Raw genomic sequence first — 23,581 nt, forward strand, 5'->3', positions numbered from 1 at the left:
AGCAACCTCTCGAATGGATTCCTGGGTATGTGTATAAAGCACTAGAACACACAGTGGGCCTCAGGAGCACCGGAATCAGCGCGAAAACGCAGAATGCAAACCGTATTTTGCACCGTTATTTGCAACTTGACAGTGACCGCCACCGTCACTGCATGTTTAAGGGAACCCGGAGCTGTTTCCAACCCAGGTCTGACGTCCTTCACAGTGCTTTGTGTGAACTGGCAGGGAGAGAAACGCCGGCTGGGGAATGAACGGGGTTATTCGTCCCATCAATGGCCTCAGAAGCATCCTTATCACCTGCTTCCAGAACTACCGACCCAAATTTCCTCCGCAAGACCGACGCGGCCGCGACGCTGCAGAAGCTCGTCCCGGCCTCACCTGGCTTGCAGCCGCCGGTCCCCCTTGAAAGCGGCGCAGCAGGCTCGGGGTCGCCTCGCCTGGGGCGTTTTGCTTTCGTCCCGCGCCGACGTCCGGCCCAGCAGTGCGCTTGGGAGCTCCAGGCGCGGCCTCGGGGACAAAGGCGCGCGGAGCCGACGTGCAGAGTTCACCCAGGCCCGTCCGGCCAGACAAGGAAGAGCGCCCGGAGGCGGGAGGCCGGAGGCAGGCTGCTGGCTGGAGAGCCAAAGGCAACGAGGGCGCAAAGCCGGCGCGGAAAGGGCAGGCGCAGGACCCGCCCTGGCACCGCCTTTCCCCGCCGGCTCTCCCGACCCCCGAGCCCCGCAGCTACCGCAGCCCTACAGCCGGAGCAAAGGCCTCGCCTCAGCCGCGGACAATGGCGGCTACTCCCCCGGCTTCGACCGGGGCGCGCCGCAGGGACTTCTGGGAGCTGGAGTTCCAGGCGGGCACTTCCGGCGTCGGGCAGCTGCGCCGCCGTGAAGGCTGCGTGGGCCGCCCCGCCTCGCACCGCCCTACTTGGGCGGGGTAGGGACCATTCTGGCAGCTGCGTCGAAGCCGGCGGCAGGGTGGACTACGTTGTCCCGGCCCGAGACCACCCTCTTCCACCGCCGCCTCCCACTGCAAAAGGGCCTGGGTAAGTCGCGGCGCCGCGGGCCTCAGTTTGCCCGTCCGCAAAATGGCGCCTCGTGATCCCGGGTTTCCCGGGAGGAGCTCGGCGAGTTCTCAGCGCTCTCGAGGGATCCTTCCATTTGGCGTTCGCAAGATTGTGAGAAAGTGGCTGCTCTTATTCTCTTTATTTAAGATAAGGAACCTAATTCGAGGTACCCCTCTCTGTGAAGCCCCACGGCTGAGAACGTCAGGGCTCGTTCCCAGGTCTCTTTCCAGAGGCCAGGCTTTATGGGAGCATGGATTACCAGCGACGCATCCTGTGAGTTTTCCTGTATCAATATGTATGGAGCAGTTCGGGCGCGGTGGCTCATTTCTGTAATCTCAGCATTTTGGGAAGCTGTGGCGGGAGGATCGATTGAGTTCAGGAGTTTGACACCACCCTGGGCAACATAGTGAGACCCCATCTCTACCAAAAAAAAAACACAAAAATTAGCCCGGTGTGATGGCGCGCGCCTGTAGTCTACTACAGAAGGCTGCGGTGGAAGGATTGCTTGAGCTCGGGAGGTCAAGGTTGCAGTGAGCTAGGATCGCACCACTGCACTTCAGCCTGGGCAACAGAGCAAGACCTGGTCTTAAGGAAAAAAAATAGGCCGGGCGCGATGGCTCACGCTTGTAATCCCAACACGTTGGGAGGCCCAGGCAGGTGGATCGCCTGAGGTCAGGAGTTCGAGACCAGTCTGGCCAACATGATGAAACCTCGTCTCTACTAAGAATACCAAAAAATAGCCGGGCGTGGTGGCGGGCACCTATACCCAGCTACTCGGGAGGCTGAGGCAGGAGAATCGCTTGAACCCGGGAGTTGGAGGCTGCAGTGAGCCGATATTGTGCCATTGCACTCCAGCCTGGGCAGCAAGAGCAACATTCCATCTCAAAAAAAAAAAAAAAAAAAAATGTATACATACACACACACATATATATGGAGAGGCGCTGGGAAATAGAGCAGGGAGCACGGTTAAGGACACTGCCTTGGCGGCTGCCATTAAAAAACACAAACAGGGAGGCTAAAAATGAAGGAGCCTGAGGTGCTGACCCCCAGCCTGATCCTGGAGGATCCCCTTGGCAAAGCCCATTGACGCCCCTTTGGGATCCTCACAGAGCCGCCTCCTCACCTCTGTTAAGGATGACTCTAGGTCGGGCGCGGTGGCTCAAGCCTGTAATCCCAGCACTTTGGGAGGCCGAGACGGGCGGGCACAAGGTCAGGAGATGGAGACCATTCTGGCTAACACGGTGAAACCCCGTCTCTACTAAAAAATACAAAAAAAATTAGCCGGGCGAGGTGGCGAGCGCCTGTAGTCCCAACTACTTGGGAGGCTGAGGTAGGAGAATGGCATAAACCCGGGAGGCGGAGCTTGCAGTGAGCTGAGATCCGGCCACTGCACTCCAGCCTGGGCGACAGAGCGAGACTTCGTCTCAAAAAAAAAAAAAAAAAGGATGACTCTAGCCCAGAGCTTCCTTGCTCACTCCCTTCCCCATACCCAGTCCCTGTGCTCCTCACTCTCCTCGTGTATTTTGTCCACCCTCATTCCCACTGCTCCTAGGGTCTGATCTGGGCTGGTTGTCTTCCCTCACTCAGCACCTCAGTGAGAGACTCACTTTTCATGCACCCACTGCTTGCTGCTTGCACATTTTTACTTATTATTTTGGTTTGGTTTTTTTTTTGGTCAGAGTTTTGCTTTTGTTGCCCAGGCTGGAGTGCAATGGCGTGATCTCGGCTCACTGCAACCTCTGCCTCCCAGGTTCAAGTGATTCTCCTGCCTCAGCCTCCCAAGTAGCTGGGATTACAGGCATCTGCCACCACGCCCAGCAAATTTTTTGTATTTTTAGTAGAGATGGGGTTTCACCATGTTGGCCAGGCTGGTCTCATACTCCTGACCTCAGGTGTTCCACCGCCTCGGTCACTCAAAGTGCTGGGATTACTGGTGTGAGCCACTGTACCCAGCCTATTTATTGAGACAGGATGTTGTTCAAGCTAGAGTGCAGTGGGGCCATCTTGGCTCACTACAGCCATGACCTCCCAGGCTGAAATGACCCTCCCACCTCAGCCCCCAGAGTAGCAGGGACTATAGATGCCTGCCACCACGCCCAGCTAACTTTTGTATTTTTTGTAGAGACAGGGTTTTGCCACATTGCCCAGGCTGCTCTCAAACTCCTAGGCTCAAGTGATCTTCCCACCTCAGCCTCCCAAAGTGCTGAAGTTACAGGAGTGAGCCACCACACCCAGCATTTGTTTTTTCCTTGCATGTTCATTGAGCACCTACCCTGTGATAGGTGTGGAGGTGTTCAAGACGAGACTTGTTTGTGGCCTGTGAGGATCCACACCTTCAGAGGATGACAGGGAAGAAATGTGGTAAAAGTGGCTCAGGAGTGGGGTGTGTGTTTGTGTGTGTGCATGGGTTTCAGAGAAGCAAAGGATCAGCTCTATTAGAAAGGGGAGAGGTGGCCCCAGATCAGGTGTTGACTGATGCAGGACATTTACACTCGATATGGAACAAATGGAAGAGGTTGTCTAGACAAAGGAAAGAGTGTGTGCAAAGGCTTAGGAGCATGTTAGGAGATAAGTAACTGGCTTAAAGTTGCTGGAATGGAGAGTGTCAGAGAGCAACAAAAGTGGGAGGAGAAATAGGAGTGACAAGAGATACAGCTTTTATAATGAAGTTACAGAGACCCATTGAAAGATTTTAGGCAAGGAAGTAGTGAGGTTACATGTGAATTTTAACAAATCAGGCAGCTAATATAAAGAAGGGACTGGGCCAGGCGCAGTGGCTCATGCCTGTAATCCCAGCACTTTGGAAGGCCAAGGCCGGCAGATCACCTGAGGTCAGGAGTTCAAGACCAGCCTGGCCAACATGGTGAAACCTCATCTCTACAAAAATACAAAAATTAGCCAACCATGATGGTGGATGCCTGTAATCCCAGCTACTCGGGAGGCTGAGTTGGGAGAATCGCTTGAACCCAGGAGGTGGAGGTGGCAGTGAGCCAAGATCAAGCCATTGCACTCCAGCACGCCAGCCTGGGCAACAGAGCGATCCTCTGTCTCAAAAAGAAGGGACTGAGGGACTGTAGGTGGTGATAGCAAAGGCAACATGGCCATTTAGGAAGCTGAACTTGAGTGAGCAGTGGTCAAGAGAGATCTTGAAGATATTTCCACTGGTAATGGAGGATCATTTTAAAAAGCAGGCCTGTGGGTTGAGCTTTTGTTGTTGGGTGGTGTTGGCACTCACTGTGGGTGGGCAAAGGGGAGTAGCCCTTTCAGAGGAAGAGGAAAAGTTCAAGTAGAACAGGCTGAATTCAAGGGAGAGGACTAAGAGAGAGGTAAGATGGAAGGGGCAAGGTATTGGGACAGGCCCCAGCTGGCAGGAAGGTGAACCTAGGCAGAGTGGGCACTGAGAGGAAAGCAATCTATGGATGATATAGCCACAATTTCCATCTCAGGCTCAAGCAGAGAAAGAGATGCTGGAGAAGGAAGAGTGACAGAAGTAAGAGGAGTATCTCTCCGCTTCCACTCCAGCCCCCTACAGCTCATCCTCCAGCAGGCAGCCAAGTGCACTTTTAGGATGTCACATCAGGTCCTTGCCTCACATTCTGCACTGACTTCCCAAGTAGTTAGAGTAAAATCCAAACTCCAACTCGCAGCTTAGAAAACTCAGCAGGACTGGCCTCTGTCCTATCCCACACCCCACCTCAGTCCCTCAAGCTCATCTCCTGTCACTCCTGCGGACTCCAGCCATTCCTCAAACAGGGTAAGCCCATTCCTGCTTCAGGGCCTTTATACGTATTGTTTCCTCTTCTGGAATCTTCTTCCTTGTACAGCCACAGGGTTTTCTTTTCTTCATTCAGATTTCAGCGCAGATGTCACATCCTGATAACAGCCAGCTGTGACTCATCCTCCCTAATTCTCAGTCACATTACCCTCTTTTTATTTTCTTCATATCAATATGTAAAGTCATAACTGATTATCTCGTATAGAAGCTAAGTTTTATGATAGGCAATCACCTAATACCTGCTACACAAACCTCAATGTTCATATAAGACTAGAATTCATATTCTAAAGAGAGATAAGGTAGCTCTGTTCACTTTTGAGAGAGCACTCAAATGAGAGAGATACCTTTGACCTAAAGGTGTCAGGAAACTGATGAAGAAAAACACCCCTGCTATGTTTTGAATGTTTTTATCCCCTCCAAAATTCATGTTGAAACTTAATCCCCAGTGCAGTCGTGTTGGGAGGCAGGGTCTAATGGGATTTATGTCGGTCATGAAGCTCTGCTGTCATGAATGGATTAATGTTGTAAACCAAAAAATAAAATTATAAGCCCCCCCCAACTATATGAATAGACCTCGGCCAAGGGCATTCCAAAGGTAACCTGAAAAATGAGTTTGGGCCATGATGGGAAGCAGAAGCTGGACTTGCTTCATTATACCCTCCTCCCTTCTGGAATTAGTGATGGAACAGACTTTAAGTCTGATAAGAAACATTTACAGTCTGTTATCTCTGGAAGTTTCATCTGCATGATAAAACCTTGAGCTCCACAACCCCAGACATTCCTTTCTATTGACAATAACTCTTTAAATCAATTGCCAATCAGAAATCTTAAATCTGCCTATAACCTGGAAACTCTCTGTACCATTGTACATCTTATATGTATTGATTGATGTCTCATGTCTCCCTAAAATGTATAAAACCAAGCTGTACCCTAACCACCCTGGGCATGTCCTCAGGATCTCCTGAGAGCTGTGTCAGGGGCCATTGGTCACCATATTTGGCTCAGAGTAAATCTCTTCAAATATTTTACAGAGTTTGACTCTTCATCAACAATGCCATTGTAAAAGGCTCATGAAGAGATTCTGCATGTACTTGCATGCTCTTTCTCTCTTTCTCTTTCTCTCTCTCTTTCTCTTTCTTTCTCTCCCCCCACCCCTACCCCTCCACCACCCTGCCCTTTAACTTCTGTCATGTGAGAATGCAGTCCCTGTCCTTTACCTTCTGTCCTGTGAGGATGCAGTGTCCAAGGCACCATCTTGAAATCATCATCGCCAAATATGTCAGCACCTTGATGTTGGACTTCCCAGCCTCCAGACCGGAAGTCAGTACATTTCTTTGTAAATTACGCAGTCTCAGGTATTCTGTTATAGCAGCACAAATGGACTAAGACAACTCCTGAGATAGGAAGGGGTGAGGTAAATGTAATCAGAGTTGGGGTTTTAGATCTTAGTCCAGTAAAGGAGCTGGAACTGTTCTGTATAAACAAAGGGCAAGGTAATCGCTACATAGATTCTTTTTTTATTATTGCTGATTCTTATCCTAAAATAAAGGATGTTGCCACTATACATCCACTAGAATGACCAAAAATAAAAATACTGACAGCATCAAATGGGACGACATGGTGCCAACTGGAATTCTCATACCCTGCTGATGGGAGTATAATGTGGTACAGTCACTTTGGGAAAAAGTTTGACAATTTCTTATAAAATTATACATAAACCCGTACTATGATCTAGAGATTCTACTCTTGTTTGTTCAAAAGAAAGGAAAATATCTGTCTGCTAAAAAGATATGTACAAGAGTGCTCACAGTGGCATTATTTATGACAGTCCAAACCAGGAGATAATCCAAATGTCTTGTTACCAAGAGAATGGATAAAGAAATTTTGATACGTCAGTTTAATGGATTACTACTTAGCAATAAAAATAATTAGCCACGCTGGGTGCAGTGGCTCACGCCTGTAATCCCAGCACTTTGGGAGGCTGAGACAGGCAGATCACCTGAGGTCGGGAGTTCAAGACCAGCCTGACCAACATGAGGAAACCCCATCTCTACTAAAAATACAAAATTAGCCAGGGTGGTGGTGCATGCCTGTAATCCCAGCTACTCGGGAGGCTGAGGCAGGAGAATCGCTTGAACCTGGGAGGCAGAGATTGCGATGAGCCGAACTCGCACCATTGCACTCCAGCCTGGGCAAAAGGAGCGAAACTCCGTCTCAAATAATAATAATAATTAGCCACATATCCACACAACAATATTGCATTATCACAGGTATAGTGATACTGTATGATTCCATTTATATGAAGTTCAAGAACAGGCAGGTAATCCATGGTGAAAGCAGTACTTACCCCTGGGGGTGGCGGTATTGACTAAAGAGGTACAAGGGGGTCTTCTGGGGCCTGGAAATGTTCTATATCTTGATCTGGGTGGTGGTTACACAGGTATATGCGTGTTAAGAATTCATCGGCCGGGCGCGGTGGCTCAAGCCTGTAATCCCAGCACTTTGGGAGGCCGAGACGGGCGGATCACAAGGTCAGGAGATCGAGACCATCCTGGCTAACACGGTGAAACCCCATCTCTACTAAAAAATACAAAAAACTAGCCGGGCGAAGTGGCGGGCGCCTGTAGTCCCAGCTACTCGGGAGGCTGAGGCAGGAGAATGGCGTGAACGCGGGAGGCGGAGCTTGCAGTGAGCTGAGATCCGGCCACTGCACTCCAGCCTGGGCGACAGAGCCAGACTCAGTCTCAAAAAAAAAAAAAAAAAAAAAAAAGAATTCATCAAGCTGTATACTTAGTAGTGTACTGTAATGTAATTATACTGTATTTCGATTAAAATGTGAAAGAAAAAAAGGGGGTGTCTTTTGCTTCCACATTTGTAGCCCCAGCTTCTGTAAGTATCTCCTGCGTGATAATGGTTAGATGAATTAAAAGGTAGGAGGGATAGAAGAGGAGAGAAGCAATAGGAAAAGGAAGGTTGGAAGAAAAGCCCAGCTCCACTGTCTCACAGGGGTGTCACTGGGTCCTGGGGAACTTGGAAGCACTAAGGAACAGAGAGGAAGTTGCTGTCTCAGGCTTCCACTTCTCAGCCCAGAAGTGAGAGGCTGTGAAGCTGTTGGTCCCTGGTGGGGGACAAGTGAGACCAGTGAGAGAGGGTTTTTGCCTTTGAATTGCCCCTTCCCTGGAGACAGCAGCAAGATGAAGGCCTCTCAAGAAGTGCTTCATCCTCTGGAAACCAACTGAGGAAATGACTTTCCCAAGAGAAGGATCATACATCACTCAATCATCAGCAAACATTTATGAAGCACCTGCTCTGCGCCAGGCCCTAAAGTGAAAAAAACAAACACTGCACTTACAGAAGCACGAGATAAACAATAAACATAAGTAAGTTAAAGAGTAGTTAGAGGCCGGGCGTGGTGGCTCAAGCCTGTAATCCCAGCACTTTGGGAGGCCGAGACGGGCGGATCACGAGGTCGGGAGATCGAGACCATCCTGGCTAACATGGTGAAACCCCGTCTCTACTAAAAAATACAAAAAACTAGCCGGGCGAGGTGGCGGGCGCCTGTAGTCCCAGCTACTCGGGAGGCTGAGGCAGGAGAATGGCGTAAACCCGGGAGGCAGAGCTTGCAGTGAGCTGAGATCCGGCCACTGCACTCCAGCCTGGGCGGCAGAGCGAGACTCCGTCTCAAAAAAAAAAAAAAAAAGAGTAGTTAGAAGGCAACAACTTTGGAACAAAGAAAAAGAACAGTGTAGGTGATGTAGTGCCCAGATGGGAAGGGCAAGTTGCCATATTAAATTAGGTGCTGAGGATGAGTCAGAGTCACCTCATTGAGGTGACATCTGAGCAAGGACTGGAAGGAAATGAATGCAGACGGCCGGGCACAGTGGCTTACACCTGTAATCCCAGCACTTTGGGAGGCTGAGGCGGGCGGATCACGAGGTCAGGAAATCAAGACCATCCTGGCTAACATGGTGAAACCCTGTCTCTAGTAAAAAAAATACAAAAAAAAAAAAAAATTAGCCAGGTGTGGTGGTGGGCACCTGTAGTCCCAGCTACTCGGGAGGCTGAGGCAGGAGAATGGCATGAACTTGGGAGGCAGAGCTTGCAGTGAGCCAAGATGGTGCCACTGCACTCCAGCCTGGGTGACAGAGCAAGACTTCGTTTCAAAAAAAGAAAAAAAAAAGGGATGCAGATATCGGAGGGAAGAGCTAGAACAAAACCCCTGGTGTAAGGCCGGCCTAGTCAGCTGCAGGAACAACACAGAGAGGCAATAAGGGGGTCAGATGGTAGAGAAAGCTGAAGGCATCATGGGGGCTCTGGCAGGATTCTGAGTAGACCATTGATGGGCTCTAGCCTCTGTGGAGAGTAAACTAACCAAGGGAAGCAGTGGAGTGATGTGTGAAACCAATGTAGTAGTTAGGTGGGAGATGATAGCCACTTGAATGAGATTGGTGATCAGTGGCTGGATGGTGAACATGCTGATACTTTAAAGGTAGAGCCAACAGACTGTAGGTTCAAGGTTTTGCATCATAAGGGGCAATATATCCCATAATGTCCAGAACGAGTCAGGACATAAAGGAGGCCTCTCAATACAGAGCTATTCACCAAAGGCCTTGATGGGTAGGAAATGAGTTGCAAGTGTGTGGAGATACTGCTCCCCTCTGGCCCAAGCTCCCTCCCACTCCAGTTACCCAGTGTTCTGGGTAGCACCCTATTCTCTTCTGTGAATAGGCAGAGGCAGGGCCACACCGTCTTCTTGGATGCACCTATTATGGGAGACTGGAGTGCAATGGTACCATCTTGGCTCACTGCAACCTCCGCCTCCCAGGTTCAAGCGATTCTGCCTCAGCCTCCTGAGTAACTGGGATTATAGGCGTGCGCTACCATGCCCGGCTAATTTTTCTATTTTTAGTAGAGATGGGGTTTGGCCATGTTGGCCACGCTGGTCTTAAACTCCTGACCTCAAGTGATCTGCCCGCCTTGGTGTCCGAAAGTGCTGGGATTACAGGTGTGAGCCGCCATGCCCAGCCTGGACTTGCCTTTTACCTCATCCATGGTGTCTTTTGAAGAAAAAGATTCTTTAGAAATACTTTTTCTTTCATAACTTGTGTTTTATGTATTACTTTCAAGATCCCAACTACATCTAGGTCCTAAAAATAGTATCCTACCTATTCTAAGTTTTTGGTTTTTTTTTAAACCAACTTAATTGTGGTGTAATTGCACACTGCAGATAAAATGCACATGTTTGAAGTGAGTAACGTTGTAAGTTTTTTGTCTTGGAGCCCTGAGGTAAACTTATTTCTAGCTGACAGGACTTCCACACCCATGCTCCTCTTGGCACCTTTCACCCAGCCCAAGCAGCGGCGGCCCAGTGCAAAAGTGCCGTGGCCAAAGGGGTGGGAGACTCACTCCGCATTCTAGGCCGGAGAAGCGGGCGGGCTTGGGATGCCGGCAGGAGGCAATGACTCTCCCCAGGCGCTGCATCCTGGCTCCAGGGCACAGGCTCCTTTCCGCCCTGACGCTGATGCTCGTCTGGCTGCCTCTCGTTCCTTGGCATCAAAATACCAGACGACGGTGGCACACTCCGTGGCCTGGGCTGCCTCACCTCGTTCGGCCCCGCCCAGAAAGACCAGACTACCAGAAAACCAGAAGCCGGTCACAGCGACAGCCGCGAGCCTCAGCGTCCACGCGGGTTACCTGGGTAACGCGCCGCTTGGGCTCGGTGCCCAGCAGATGACAGGGGAACCCTGCCAGGCAGCAAGCGCCTCCTCCAGCCCCGGGGGCCTCCAGCTGTGCACCCACCCGCCCTCCCTTCCTCCCACTGCGGTCGCCTGCATGCGTTTTGACAAATCTCTAAACCCACAAAACCATCACTAGCTCTGGTTTCCCAGGACTCTTGAAGCCCCTCGGTTCGGCATTCCACGCCCCTCTGCCCTGCTTTCAAACCACCGCCAATCTTTCTGTTATATATACAGATTAGTTTGGATTTTCTAACAGTTGTATATAAATGCAGTGACACAATTGAGTGTACTCTTTTGTGATCTGGCTTATTTTACTCAGCATAATTATTTTGAGATTATCCATTTTGTTGCGTTATGTAAGTAGCTCATTCCTTCTATTGCTGAGTGGTGTTCCATCTCATGGATGCACCACAATTGTTTATCACGCTGGATATGTGAGCTGTTTCTATTTGGGGCTGTTAAAAATAAACTTATGTGAACATTCGTGTACAAGTCTTCCTAAGGACACACATTTCTTTGTTGGATAAATGCCTAGGAGTTGAATGACTGGATCATATAGGAAATGAAAGTTCTTTTTTTTTTTTTTTTTTTGAGATGGAGTCTCACTCTGTCACTCAGGCTGGAGTGCAGGGGCGCGATCTCGGCTCACTGCAAGCTCCACCTCCCGGGTTCAGGACATTCTTCTGCCTCAGCCTCCCAAGTAGTTGGGACTACAGGTGCCTGCCACCACATCCGGCTAATTTTTTTTGTGTGTATTTTTAGTAGGGACGGGGTTTCAATGTGTTAGCCAGGATGGTCTCCATCTCCTGACCTCATCATCCACCCACCTCCACCTCCCAAAGTGCTGGGATTGCAGGCCTGAGCCACCGCGCCCGGCCACTCCTGGGACTCTTAATCTCCAGGCCCTGTTTTATTTTCTTCTAGGTATTTATATTTCCATGAAGCATCTGCTTTGTTTACTGGTGTTTGCCCCATGAACATGGGCTTCCAAGGGACTAAAGCCCTATCAGTCCCTCTCACTGACATGCTCCCACCCCAGTGTCCAGAACAGTGCCTGGTACGTATAGGCCCTCAATAAACAGCTGTTCAGCAGATGCATGGTGGTCAGGCCCAGGCCCCTGGAGGTGGGTCCTCCTCTCCTTCCTTAGCTCACACTCTCCTGCTTCTTCAGCAATGGGCAGGTTCACCTACCCTGAGCTCAGTCCCAGAGTTGAGGACCCCTCCTTGCATCATGATCTCACCCCCACCTGATTTTCAGATACAAACGGAATATATGTGGAATCCTACTATTCTGGCACATGGTTACATTGTAGACAATATTAAAACTTATGTATATGAAATGTACTTATGTAACGTTTCATTAAAGTATATGAAATATAGGACACATTGATACTAATTCCTTTTCTCTTTTCTTTTCTTTCTTTTCTTTTTTTTTTTTTTTTGAGACAGAGTCTCACTCTGTTGCCCAGGGCAGGCTGGAGTGTGTTGGCAGGTCTTGGCTCACTGCAACCTCTGTTTCCCCGGTTCAAGCGATTCTCCAACCTCAGCCTCCCAAGCAGCTGGGATTGCAGGCACGCGCCACCATTCCTGGCTAATTTTTGTATTTTTAATCGAGACGGGGTTTCACCATGTTGGCCAGGCCGGTCTCAAACACCCGGCCTCAGGTGATTCGCCTGCCTCGGCCTCCCAAGTCTGGGATTACAGGCGTGAGCCACCGCACCCGGCCTACTTGTTTTTCTTCAGTTTACATATAACTGAGCTTTCTTTTTCTTTTCTTTTTTTATTTGAGACGGAGTCTCGCTCTGTCACCCAGGCTGGAAAACTGGAGTGCAATGGAGTGATCTCGGCTCACTGCAACCTCCTTCTCCCCGGTTCAAGTGATTCTCCTGCCTCAGCCTCCTGAGTAGCTGGGATTATAGGCATGCGCCACCATGCCCAGCTAATTTTTGTATTTTTAATAGAGACGGGGTTTCACCATATTGGTCAGGCTGGTCTCGAATTCCTGACCTCGTGATCCGCCTGCCTCCGCCTTCCAAAGTGCTGGGATTACAGGCGTGAGCCACCGCGCCCCGCCGACGTCCTGTATTTTTATTTACTAAGTCTGGCGATCCTAGTCTGGGACATAATCGTACCAAACATATTTATATTAAAAACAATGTTTTCACATACTACCCTTGGACACTGTAAAAAACGGTTGTGTGTCTGGAACGTCCTCGTTTTGCCCAGCGGCCGCATCGTACATGGGCATCCCCGCAGCCTCCCCCTTCTCCACATCCCGCAGCAGTGCCCCCTACGCTGCTCTACCCGTTGCCAAGACGACCGTAACCGCGGGCGGAGGTTACAGGAGGGCACGGCGGGGGCGGGGCGCTCATTCCAGGCGGCTTCTGACTGGCCCCGGCCGCCTCATGCGTCACAGCCCCGCCCCTGCCCGGGAGTCCCGCGGTGCGTGACATGTCGCCGACGCTCGGCGCGCTCCAGCGGACCAATGGCGGCCGCCCGCGGCGCGCGGGGTGCCGGGATGGGGTCCGCCCGAGGCGTGGGGCCCGCTCGCCAGCCCAGGGGTCGCCATGACTGAGCGGCCCAGGCCCGAGCGAAGCCCGCGCGCGGTGAGTCCGCCGCGGCCCATCCGTCCCTCCGCCCGCCAGAGCGTCCATCGGGACGCCCACCCGGGAGGGGCGCGGCGCCGTGTCGGCGGGAGCTGGCTCGGGATTGCGGGCCAGGGGCGCGCGTCGGGGGAGGCGGGCCCGGGCGGGGGCGGACCGGGCCGGGGTTCCAGAGCCCGTCCGGAGTCCTGAGGTCTCCGTAGGGGAGGGGAGGGGAAGGCTAGAGGCCACGCGGCGCGGGGGACTTGGGGGCTAGGGCCGCCCCTTCCTCAGGGATCCCAACCCCCGTTGGCATCCGCCTGTCAGTTTGAGGCCGAAGCCCCTCTACGTACCCCCTTTGTCCGCCCAGACACCGCTCGGCCGCGTCCAAGTTCTCCCTTCCACACATGATCGGCATCCCGTGACCTATCTCCCTCCTGAACAGCTGCCCCCGGACCCATCTCCCTCCCTACCAGCCCCCCGGGCCCATCCCCCACTGGAACAGCAGCTCCCGACCCGTCTCCCTCCCTACAAGCTCCCCCGCCCCGGCCCATCTCCCTCCTGAGGAGCCGCCACGACCCATCCCCCACCCGACCAGCCGTCGTCGCTGCCCCTCCCCCGTGTTCCCAGTGCACACTTCCCCAGCCCATTTATTATGGAGCTCCCCCGGGTGGCATCCTAAGCTCCCAACGCCCTCCCTACTCTAAGCCCTTCTCAGAGCCAGAGCCATTCACTGACTGTCGCAGCGAACACGTCTACTATGTCACTAAGCATCCGCCATCAGCGGCAAAGCCCTCCCGCCCATCCCCACAATAGAATTTGGGGCTTGGGCTGCAGATCTCAGTGCTCATGTCAAGTGAACCTGGCCCTTCCACAGGCACTGAACCCTCCAAGTGACACTCTCTCACACACACACATCCCCAGCATTAATCCCAGACTCCCACCAAAGTACACCTCTAGGACCCCAGGGCCACCACAGCATTGCCCATGGGGGGCCCAGATCCTCCTCACCAGCCATGTAGACCTCAGTCCCCTCCACATCATCCCAGGCCCTCTTCATCTTCCAGAAGTGGCCCCCCCATCAGTCCTGGACTCTCATCAGCTCAGGCACCCCCACATTGGCCCAGGTTTTCCGTCAGCCCCCATATAGACCCCAGACACACCCATGGACCTCTGGTGCCTTCTGCTAAGACCTCCTCTTTACCCTCATCCGGGATAAACTTAGCCTCTCCTCCCACAGACCCCAGCCCAAGACCTTGGAGGATGCTGAGGGGCTACAGCCCCCCTCCCTGCAGTCTCCAGTGTGAGCTGCCATGAGCACCTGAGAGAATGTAAGGTCTGAGGCCCCAGGGCAAAGGGACTTCTTGAACCTGTGGAGCTTCCAAATGGGCCCTTTTTTCTTACTCAAAACTATATATATAAGAGCGTAAATACAACATAAGAGAGCATTTTTGCCTGTGGCCTTGGCAGGGAAGACCAAGCTGGTAGTTTCCCAATCAGGGTATGGGTGGCTGGGTACGCTGACTCGAAGATGGCTGGCCGGGCACAGTCCCCATGAGTTGCCTTTTCTGCCACCCTGCACCTCTCCTTTCTCCTGGATTGTAAAACCAGATGCACAAGAACTGCAGAGTGTATGAAAAATGCAGCAGAAGATGAAGAGGGAAAAATCCCATGGAACTCCTCCTTTTCATTTGTCATAAGCATTTCCATACGGTTAAAAATCCTTCCTAAAGATTTCTTGTTTTGTTTTTGTTTTTCCATGTTGATGAAGGTCACATGGGATCCTGACACCATTTGGAGATTCAGAGAAGTATGAAGAGCACAAAGCACTTGGCTGCGCTCCCGTGGGCCTCTTCCCAGCACTCCCTTTCTATGACACTCATGCATCATCCTGCATCCCACGTTCCCTATGCCTCATGTCATCTGTACATCATGTGTCTACTCCCCATGGTCATGTCATGGTGTTGTGTACTGGACACAGTTGAATACTCCCGTCACATGATGGGGAAGGTAGTTGATCCCACCACATTCAACAGTTGGGCACTTTTGTAGTGAATCTTGGTGCCTGAATCTCACATCTTGCACGCAATCTACCAAGTGTTCTTGATACATAAGTGGCCACAGTGCTTTCCAGAAAGGTCGTGACAATTTATATTCTCACCAGCAGATCAGTCCAGAGTACAATAGTTAAAGACAAACAACCAAAACCTCCCTGCTTATTTTTATTTTCACAACTTTTAATGTTTTCTTCAGTTATATGTTTACCATAATGGGCTTGGAAAATGTACAAAAGGTAACTTCTTTTTTTTTTTTGAGACAGAGTCTTACTCTGTCACTTAGGCTGGAGTGCAGTGGCACAGTCTCAGCTCACTGCAGTCTCCGCCTCCTGGGTTCAAGCGATTCTCCTGCCTCAGCCTCCCCGGTAGCTGGGATTAGAGGTGTGCACCACCACACTGGCTAATTTTTGTATTTTTAGTACACGCGGTTTCGCCATGTTGGTCAGGCTGGTCTCAAACTGCTGACCTCAGGTGATCCACCCACCCCGGCCTCCGAAAGTGCTGGAATTACAGGTGTGAGCCACCGCACCCGGCCACAAAAGGTTTTTTTTTTTTTTTTTTTTTTGAGACGGAGTCTCATGCTGTTGCCCAGGCTGGAGTGCAGTGGCGCGATCTCGGCTCACTGCAAGCTCCGCCTCCCGGGTTCCCGCCATTCTCCTGCCTCAGCCTCCTGAGTAGCTGGGACTACAGGCGCCCGCCACCGCGCCCGGCTGATTTTTTGTATTTTTAGTAGAGATGTGGTTTCACTGTGGTCTCGATCTCCTGACCTTGTGATCCGCCCGCCTCGGCCTCCCAAAGTGCTGGGATTACAGGCTTGAGCCACCGCGCCCGGCCCACAAAAGGTTATTTTTTAATTGCCCTTCCCACTTTCCCTCTCTTTTCAGAGTCTCCAGTCTCCCCTGCCCTCTTCCTGGTCTCCTCTCCCAACTTGGACTAGGTAGGAAAGGCAGGAAGACAGCAAAGATAACACCATGGGCAGAGCTGCTGCTGCTGGTGCTGTCATCCATTATTATGTAGCCCACCCGGCTGCTTCCATTTAAATGGAATTTAAATTTAAAATTCAGTTCCTGTTTCAGGTGCTCCCAGCCACCTGTAGGTGGCTGCATGGGTAGAGAATGTTTACATCCCTGTAGGAACTACGCTGGGCAGTGCTGGCCACACCACAGGGCAGGCATTCTTGTTCCCGCAGCTCAGTTGATGTGTGTTGAGTGACTAAATGAGAGGGAGATAGACGCTAAACTAAGTAAGGGGAAAAGATATGTTCAGAAAGTCATGGGGGTTGTGAAGAGGGCGCCATGAGGATGATGGCTGGGACATCTGCGAGGGGAGGAGCTGGGGGGAAGGGGGAGGAGCTGGGGTGGGATGGCAGGTGCAAAGGTCCTGGGGCAGCCAGTGGCTTGAACTCAGTGCAGAGTAGCCCGTGAGAGGCATGTGGAAGATTAGGTCAGGAGGTGGGAAGAGGTCAGGTTAGTTCCTTGGGGTGCTGGAGATCAGGACAAGGAAGCAGGGAGCCGAGGGGCATCCTGAGTATGGAGGGCCACCATCTGATGTGGCCCTTCTGTCCCTGCCCCTCTCTGCAGGCCCCTGATTGCTGACTCTGCCCGCCTGCCACACTGGCTGTGTCCGGAGCCACTCGGGATCCAGTCCACACACACCCCTCAGACAGGCCCTGTGGCCAGAGAAATGCTCCCACGGCCCAAAGCCCCTGCCTCCCCCAGACGCCCCCAGACCCCAACCCTGAGTGAGCAGGACGCGGACCCTGGGCCAGCAAGCCCCAGAGACACCGAAGCCCAGCGTCTGCGCTTCCGGCAGTTCCAGTACCACGTGGCGGGCGGGCCTCACCTCGCGCTGGGTCAGCTCTGGACGCTGTGCCGCCAGTGGCTGAGGCCCGAGGCGCGCTCCAAGGAGCAGATGCTGGAGCTGCTGGTGCTGGAGCAGTTCCTGGGCGCGCTGCCTAGCAAGATGCGGACCTGGGTGCAGTCACAGGGCCCCCGAAGCTGCAGGGAGGCCGCCAGCCTGGTGGAGGACCTGACACAGATGTGCCAGCAGGAAGGTGAGAGGCGCAGGCTCCGAGCCCTGGGACGGGCAGGGGGCCTGACGTCTCCGAGGACCGAACTGCCCTCCTGCCCGCCCGCATCGCTCCCACCCCTGCCCGGTCCCTCCCGACCAGCAAACCTCTCCTGCCCTGCGGCTGTGTTTTTAATTATTTTTACATATAAATGTGCTGCACGCCTCATCTGCCTCGGGTTTCTCACTCAGTGATTAAAGATGCCTCCATTTCCCATGCGTCCATCTGTCCTGTGGCTTTGTGTCCGCTGCTCCTCACCGGCTGCTCTCTGGGAAGGACGCTGCCCGGCCACTTCCTCCCAGCCACATGCAGCGCCTCCTGCAACACTTAGGAATCCTAGAGATCCTTAAGCCTTCACAGGGCGCAGGCCCCATCGCTGGCTGATGGTGGGGAGAGACGCTTAGGTCTGCATCCCGACTCTGGGAGCTGGGAAATGTGGGGTTGGAACTGGGCTTCCTCCCTGTCTCCTCTCTTAGCTCCCCTCTCCCCTGAGAGGGCTTTGTCCTCCCGCATCTTTGCCCCTGTGACCCCACGTGGAGATTCCATCCACCCAGGGCCCAGTCCCATGACTGAGGCTCTTTCTTTCCTAGTGACAGAAGTGCAGGGATTGGACACTGGGAGGCCAAAAGAGGCAGCCACGAATGGTGAGAGCAGTCATAGCACTGTGGCCTCAGGAGGGCTTCCTCAGCAGGGCCCCAGCAAGGAGGGTATGCCAGGCAGCCACACTGCAGGAGCAAAGGCTGGGAGTGACAAGGGTCGGATCAGAGCTCAGAGAAAAGAGGGCTGGAGCAAGGGAGAGGAACAGGCCCTCCCTTTGCACCCTCGGACTACAGCTTTCCTACAGGCTAACAGTGATTATCAGTTTGCAGAACACAGGTTCCAGGGACCCCTTACTGCCTCGGGGCAGCCCGTGAGCTTTCCAGAGGCACAAGGGTAGCCCTGTAAACTGCAAGGCAGAAGCCAGATGAATTGGCCCTTTGAACTTTCTGCTCCTGGGGCAGAGGGCCCAAGACCACTGGCTTCTGATGCTTTGTGGACCTCACAGCCATCCCAGCCCAGAGCCACCCTTGCTAGGTTTAATGTTCCATGGTCACTCTCGAAATTCTTCATCGTTTTTGAGCAAAGGGCTCTATTTGTCTTCCATAGCAGTGGTCTGCTTTTTACAGTCCATATTTTGAGCCTACGAAACAGTAGAGCAAGTATAATGAACAGCCCTGCACATACCACCCAGCCCTATCAAAGCCCAACCTCCAGAAAGGCTGACTTGCAGTTGTTTTAAAAGAAATACCCGCCGGGCGCGGTGGCTCATGCCTGTAGTCCCAGCACTTTGGGTGGCCGAGGCGGGCGGATCACAAGGTCAGGAGATCGAGACCACGGTGAAACCCCGTCTCTACTAAAAATACAAAAAATTAGCCGGGCGCGGTGGCGGGCGCCTGTAGTCCCAGCTACTCAGGAGGCTGAGGCAGGAGAATGGCGTAAACCCAGGAGGCGGAGCTTGCAGTGAGCCGAGATCGCGCCACTGCACTCCAGCCTGGGCGACAGAGCGAGACTCCGTCTCAAAAAAAAAAAAAAAGAAAAAAAAAGAAATACCCATGGCCAGGCGCGGTGGCTCACCTCTGTAATCTCAGCACTTTGGGAGGCCAAGGCGGGTGGATCACAAAGCAGGAGTTTGAGACTAGCCTGGCTGACATGGTGAAACTCCGTCTCTACTAAAAATACAAAAATTAGCCGAGCGTGGTGGCACATACCTACATTATATCCCAGCTACTCAGGAAGCTGAGGAAGGAGAATCGCTTAAACCCAGGAGGCGGAGATTGCAGTGAGCCAAGATCATGCCACTGCACTGCAGCCTGGGCGACAGAGCGAGACTCTGTCTCAAAAAAAAAAGAATCAACCAGTGGAGTCGGCTGAAACCCCGTGCACGTCTCCTAGTCCTGTTGTCCCTCACTCTGCCTGACACCCCAGAGGTGGCCATGGTCTTGAATTTTTCTTTTTTTTAATTAAAAAAATAGAGGGAGGGGTCTCGCTGTGTTGCCCAGGCTGCTCTCAAACTCTTGGTCTCAAGCAATCCTCCTGCCTCAGCCTCCCAAAGTGCTGGGATTACAGGTGTGAGCCACCTCACCTGGCCTGGTTCCCACATCTTGACCCTTCTGTAAATGGTGTCCTGAACCCTGCTTCAGCAGTTGTCCTGTCTGTGCACAGCAGCCCCGGGGGTCTTGGGGAACAGCGGGCTCACGGTGTCCGGGCCTCCCTAGTTGGTTAGTGCTGCAGTGCGTGTCCTCGTGGGCTTCTGGAGGCACACAGGGGTGTGGAGTGTGAGTGAAGAGGGTACTTGTCCTCAGCAGCCCTCGGTGTCACCACAGGTTCCTACCCAGCAGCCACATGGAGGGACAGAATGACAGCCATCGCTCTTGCCTGCGCCTCAGGGATGCTGCAGGAATGTTTGGGGAAAGTCTGCCCTCCCCAGAAGGTCTGGAGAATTGGGGGCTCCAGGAAGAACAGACCCCTCTCACGATCCCTTTCTCCCGCACAGTTCTGGTATCTCTGGACTCGGTCGAACACCAGGACTGGAGTTTCGGTGAGGAGGAAGATGGGAAGAGTCCAAGGTCCCAGAGAGAACCATCCCAGGTGAGCCCGAGGGCCCCCTGCTCCGTGCTCCTGCACCCCAGGGTGTGCGTGCCGCTCCTGGGACGGACTCAAGGAAACCCCATCCAAGGACTGTGTGAGGTTGTCCCCAGTGCTCCCAAAAAGCCCAACCTCCAAACTCCCCGCCTGCCCCACAGATTCCCCAGGCTTCCTGGGGCTCAGTGCTGGGCAAGGGCAGTGAGTGCAGATGTATGTATGCCGTGTGCCTCTGGGCCTCACCCCAGCCCCTCCGGTCCTTTCCAAGCCACGCAGTTAGGACCCATCCTCCTGTGTCACCAGCACCAGATGCTGGGTGTTGAGAAAGTCCTGCTGCCCCTGATCACCTTCTCTGAGTGAACCCAGGATTCTGGGCGGGGCCAGAAGGAAACGCTGAGGGCTCCCCGGCAGCTAGACCTGCTGGTGCACAGGCCTCAAGGCGACAGGAGGGGCCCAGCTGGGTTGGGAGCCTAGCAGATCTTGGTGTGGCTGGAGAGATTAAAATCAGGGGTGGAGCCACGCAGATGTGTGAAATACAGGGGTAATGGGTAAATCACAAAAGAACAAAAGTAAGAACCGCTAAGTGAGTAGCATGTGTTCCTACGATCAGGGCTACCGTGAGTTTGAACACTTTCTGCCCCTGGATCTTGGTATTGGAGCTGCCAGGGGAAACACAGCACGGTGGAACAATGGATAGAGCAAGGTTTTGCTCACAGAGCAGAAACAGGGCCAGAGCACCATCTGCCCATGTGGCTGTCAGGCCCAGGCCAGCAGGTCCCTCCTAGAGGGGACCTGACCTAACAGTGGGGCTGTCTAGATGCCACGTGAAGCACACGCCTGAGCAGAACAAAGGGGCACACATTAGGAAACAGAGACCCCCACATGAGGCACTGCGCCTAGCACAAACTGCGGGGACCCCTTATCTCTTGGTAAGGAGGTGTTCTAAGCCCAGGGCCCACTCTCAGGCAGCTGAGTAACAGGCTGAAAGACTGCACATGTGTCTCTCCCACTGACTTAGTCCATTCTGGGTGCTATAACAAAACACGGCTGGGTGTGGTGGCTCATCCCTGTAATCCCAGCACTTTGAGTGAGGCCTCACGGGAGGCTGTGGTGGGAGGACCACTTGATCTCAGGAGTTCAAGAACAGCCTGGGCAACATAGCAAGACCCCATGTCAAAAAAAAAAAAACCATAGCCAGGTGTAGGGGCATGCACCTGTAGTCTTAGCAACTCTGGAGGCTGAGGTAGGAGGATCACTTGAGCCCAGGAGTTCAAGGCTATAGTAAGGGATGATCATGTCTCCACACTCCAGCCTGGATGACAGAGTGAGACCCTGACTCAAAATACAAAAACAGCCAGGCGCAGTGGCTCACGCTTCTAATCCCAGCACTTCGGGAGGCTGAGGCGGGCAGATCACAAGTTCAGGAGTTCAAGACCAGCCTGGCCAGCACAGTGAAACCCCATCTCTACTAAAAATACAAAAAAATTAGCCAGGCATGGTTGCGGACACCTGTAATCCCAGCTACTCGCGAGGCTGAGGCCGGAGAATCGCTTGAACCTAGGAGGTGGAGGTTGCAGTGAGCCAAGATTGCACCACTATACTCCAGCCTGGATGACAGAGCTAGACTCAGTCTCAAAACAAACAAAAAAACTAGCCTGGATGGCTTATAAACCACAGAAGTGCTGGGCATGGTGGCTAATGGCTGTAATCCCAGCACTGTGGGAGGCCAAGGCAGGAGGATGATGAAGTCAGGAGTTTGAGACCAGCCTGGCCAACATGGTGAAACTCCGTCTGTATTAAAAATACAAAAATTAGCATGGTGTCGTGGCGCACACCTGTAATCCCAGCTACTCAGGAGGCTAAGGCGAGAATTGCTTGAACTGGGGAGGCGGAGGTTGCAGTGAGCCGAGATCGCACCACTGCACTCCAGCCTGGGCAACAGAGCGAGACTCCATCTGGGGAAAACAAAACAAAACAAAACAAACAAACCACAGAAGCTTATTTCTCACAGTTCTGGAGACTGGGAAGTCCCAGGTCAAGCTGCCAGCAGATCCAGTGTCTGCTGAGGGTCGGCTGCCTCATTCACAGGTAACCTCACAGGGTGGAAAGGGCAAGGGAATTCTCTGGGGCTCTGTTAAAAGGGCACTAATCCCAGTTGTGAGGGCTTCAACCTCATGACCTGATTCTCTATCAAAGGCCCTACCTCCTAATCCCCTCTATTTGGGGGTTAGGGCTTCAATATATGAACTTCATAGAGACACAAACATTCAGACCAGAGCAGCAACAAAATCGAATCACTTCCCCTTCCCTCTGGCACTGAACAGACAGGGCCATGTCCTCATTCTTCTTCAGAGCGCAGGCCCCTCTCTCTCCTTCTCTGAATGATAACCTTGTCTCTCTTCTTTGTCCTCTTGAACAATAACTGCCAATCCCCGGCTGTGTCGGGACCTCAATCCCTCCAGCACACCGTTGACAGCCTGGGCGGCCCCAGGACACCCCCACCTCTCTCTCAGGGCCACCCAGCTTCCTTCATCCTTGACTGAGGTTGCAGGCCTCCCCTCCAAGCCCCCCACGCCCTCTGTACCATCCACTCACAGCCTTGCAGCATCTTTGGTTTCCTCCATGTTTTCTGTTTTTTGGGGAGGGGGTATCTCACTGTTGCCTAGGCTGGAGTGCAATGGTACAATTGTGGCTGACTGTGGCCTCAAACTCCCAGACTAAGGTGATCCTCTCACCTCAGCCTCCTGAGTAGCTAGGACTACAGGTGCGTGCCCCACCACACCAGATAATTTTTGTATTTTTAGTGGAGATGGGGTTTTGCCGTGTTTCCCAAGCTGGTCTCGAACTCCTCGACTCAAGTGATCCACCCGCCTCAGCCTCCCAAAGTTCTGGGATTACAGACATGAGCCACTGCGCCTGGCCTTAATTAGCTTTTATAGATAATGAGTTTTAATCCATGAAGGCCCTGTTTTAACTTACATGCGACCATATTGTTTGAAATGCTTGTTCCCTGGTGCCATAAAGAAATAGCACTTGAACATAAATTTAATTTCCTTAGCAAGGCCATTTTTACTTTCTGCAGAAAGGGTACAGTCACCAGCAGTTTTGCTACGAGAGTACACTGAACAAAGGAGACAGGGTCATTTATAACCTGATGTGTCCACCCTACTGCTGTGTCCAGTTTCCATTGGCTGGAATGGGACCTTACATTCTGTATTTGTCCTAATTGGCTAGTAACTTAGAACTTTTTAAAAGAAGCGGCTGGGCATGGTGGCTCCTGCCTATAATCCAAGCACTTTGGGAGGCCGAGGTAGGCAGATCATAAGGTCAGGAGATGGAGACCATCCTGACTAACACAACAAAACCCCATCTCTACTAAAAATACAAAAAATTAGCCCGGTGTGGTGGCGGGCGCCTGTAGTACCAGCCACTCAAGAGGCTGAGGCAGGAGAATAGCTTGAACCTGGGAGACAGAGGTTGCAGTGAGCCGAGATCGCTCCACTCTACTCAGCCTGGGTGACAGAGCAAGACTCCATCTAAAAAAAAAAAAAAAAAAAAAAAGAACTTTTTAAAAGAGGCAAAGTCAGAGGAGAACAAAGGAAGGAGGAAGTAACTTGTGGAATGCTGAGAAAAGTAAAAACACCTTCAAATAAGGAAGAGAAATAAGCTATAACCTAATGCTTGCTTA

General features: G+C 52.5%; 2 protein-coding genes and 1 pseudogene across 2 annotated transcripts in view; 2 read left to right on the top strand and 1 right to left on the bottom strand.

Moving 5' to 3' along the window:
- Positions 1-507, bottom strand: part of LOC105488067 (zinc finger protein 606) — a 26,033-nt gene extending 25,526 nt beyond the window's left edge. Inside the window, exon 1 of the mRNA XM_011751773.3 lies at positions 379-507. The gene's annotated coding sequence lies outside the window, so the exon portion shown is untranslated. The remainder of the gene's footprint in view (positions 1-378) is intronic.
- On the top strand, positions 90-7,599 carry LOC105488068 (uncharacterized; annotated as a pseudogene).
- Positions 7,600-13,007: 5,408 nt separating this feature from the next.
- The window catches only part of LOC105488065 (zinc finger protein 135), a 39,562-nt gene continuing 28,988 nt past the window's right edge, over positions 13,008-23,581 (top strand). The window contains exons 1-4 of the mRNA XM_071086219.1: positions 13,008-13,170; positions 14,918-15,156; positions 16,784-17,256; positions 19,805-19,899. Coding sequence (XP_070942320.1) covers positions 16,887-17,256; positions 19,805-19,899 — 465 coding nt within the window. The 5' untranslated portion in view covers positions 13,008-13,170; positions 14,918-15,156; positions 16,784-16,886. The remainder of the gene's footprint in view (positions 13,171-14,917; positions 15,157-16,783; positions 17,257-19,804; positions 19,900-23,581) is intronic.

The sequence above is a fragment of the Macaca nemestrina genome, chromosome 20 (assembly GCF_043159975.1).
Source record: "Macaca nemestrina isolate mMacNem1 chromosome 20, mMacNem.hap1, whole genome shotgun sequence".
Taxonomy (NCBI): Eukaryota; Metazoa; Chordata; class Mammalia; order Primates; family Cercopithecidae; genus Macaca; species Macaca nemestrina.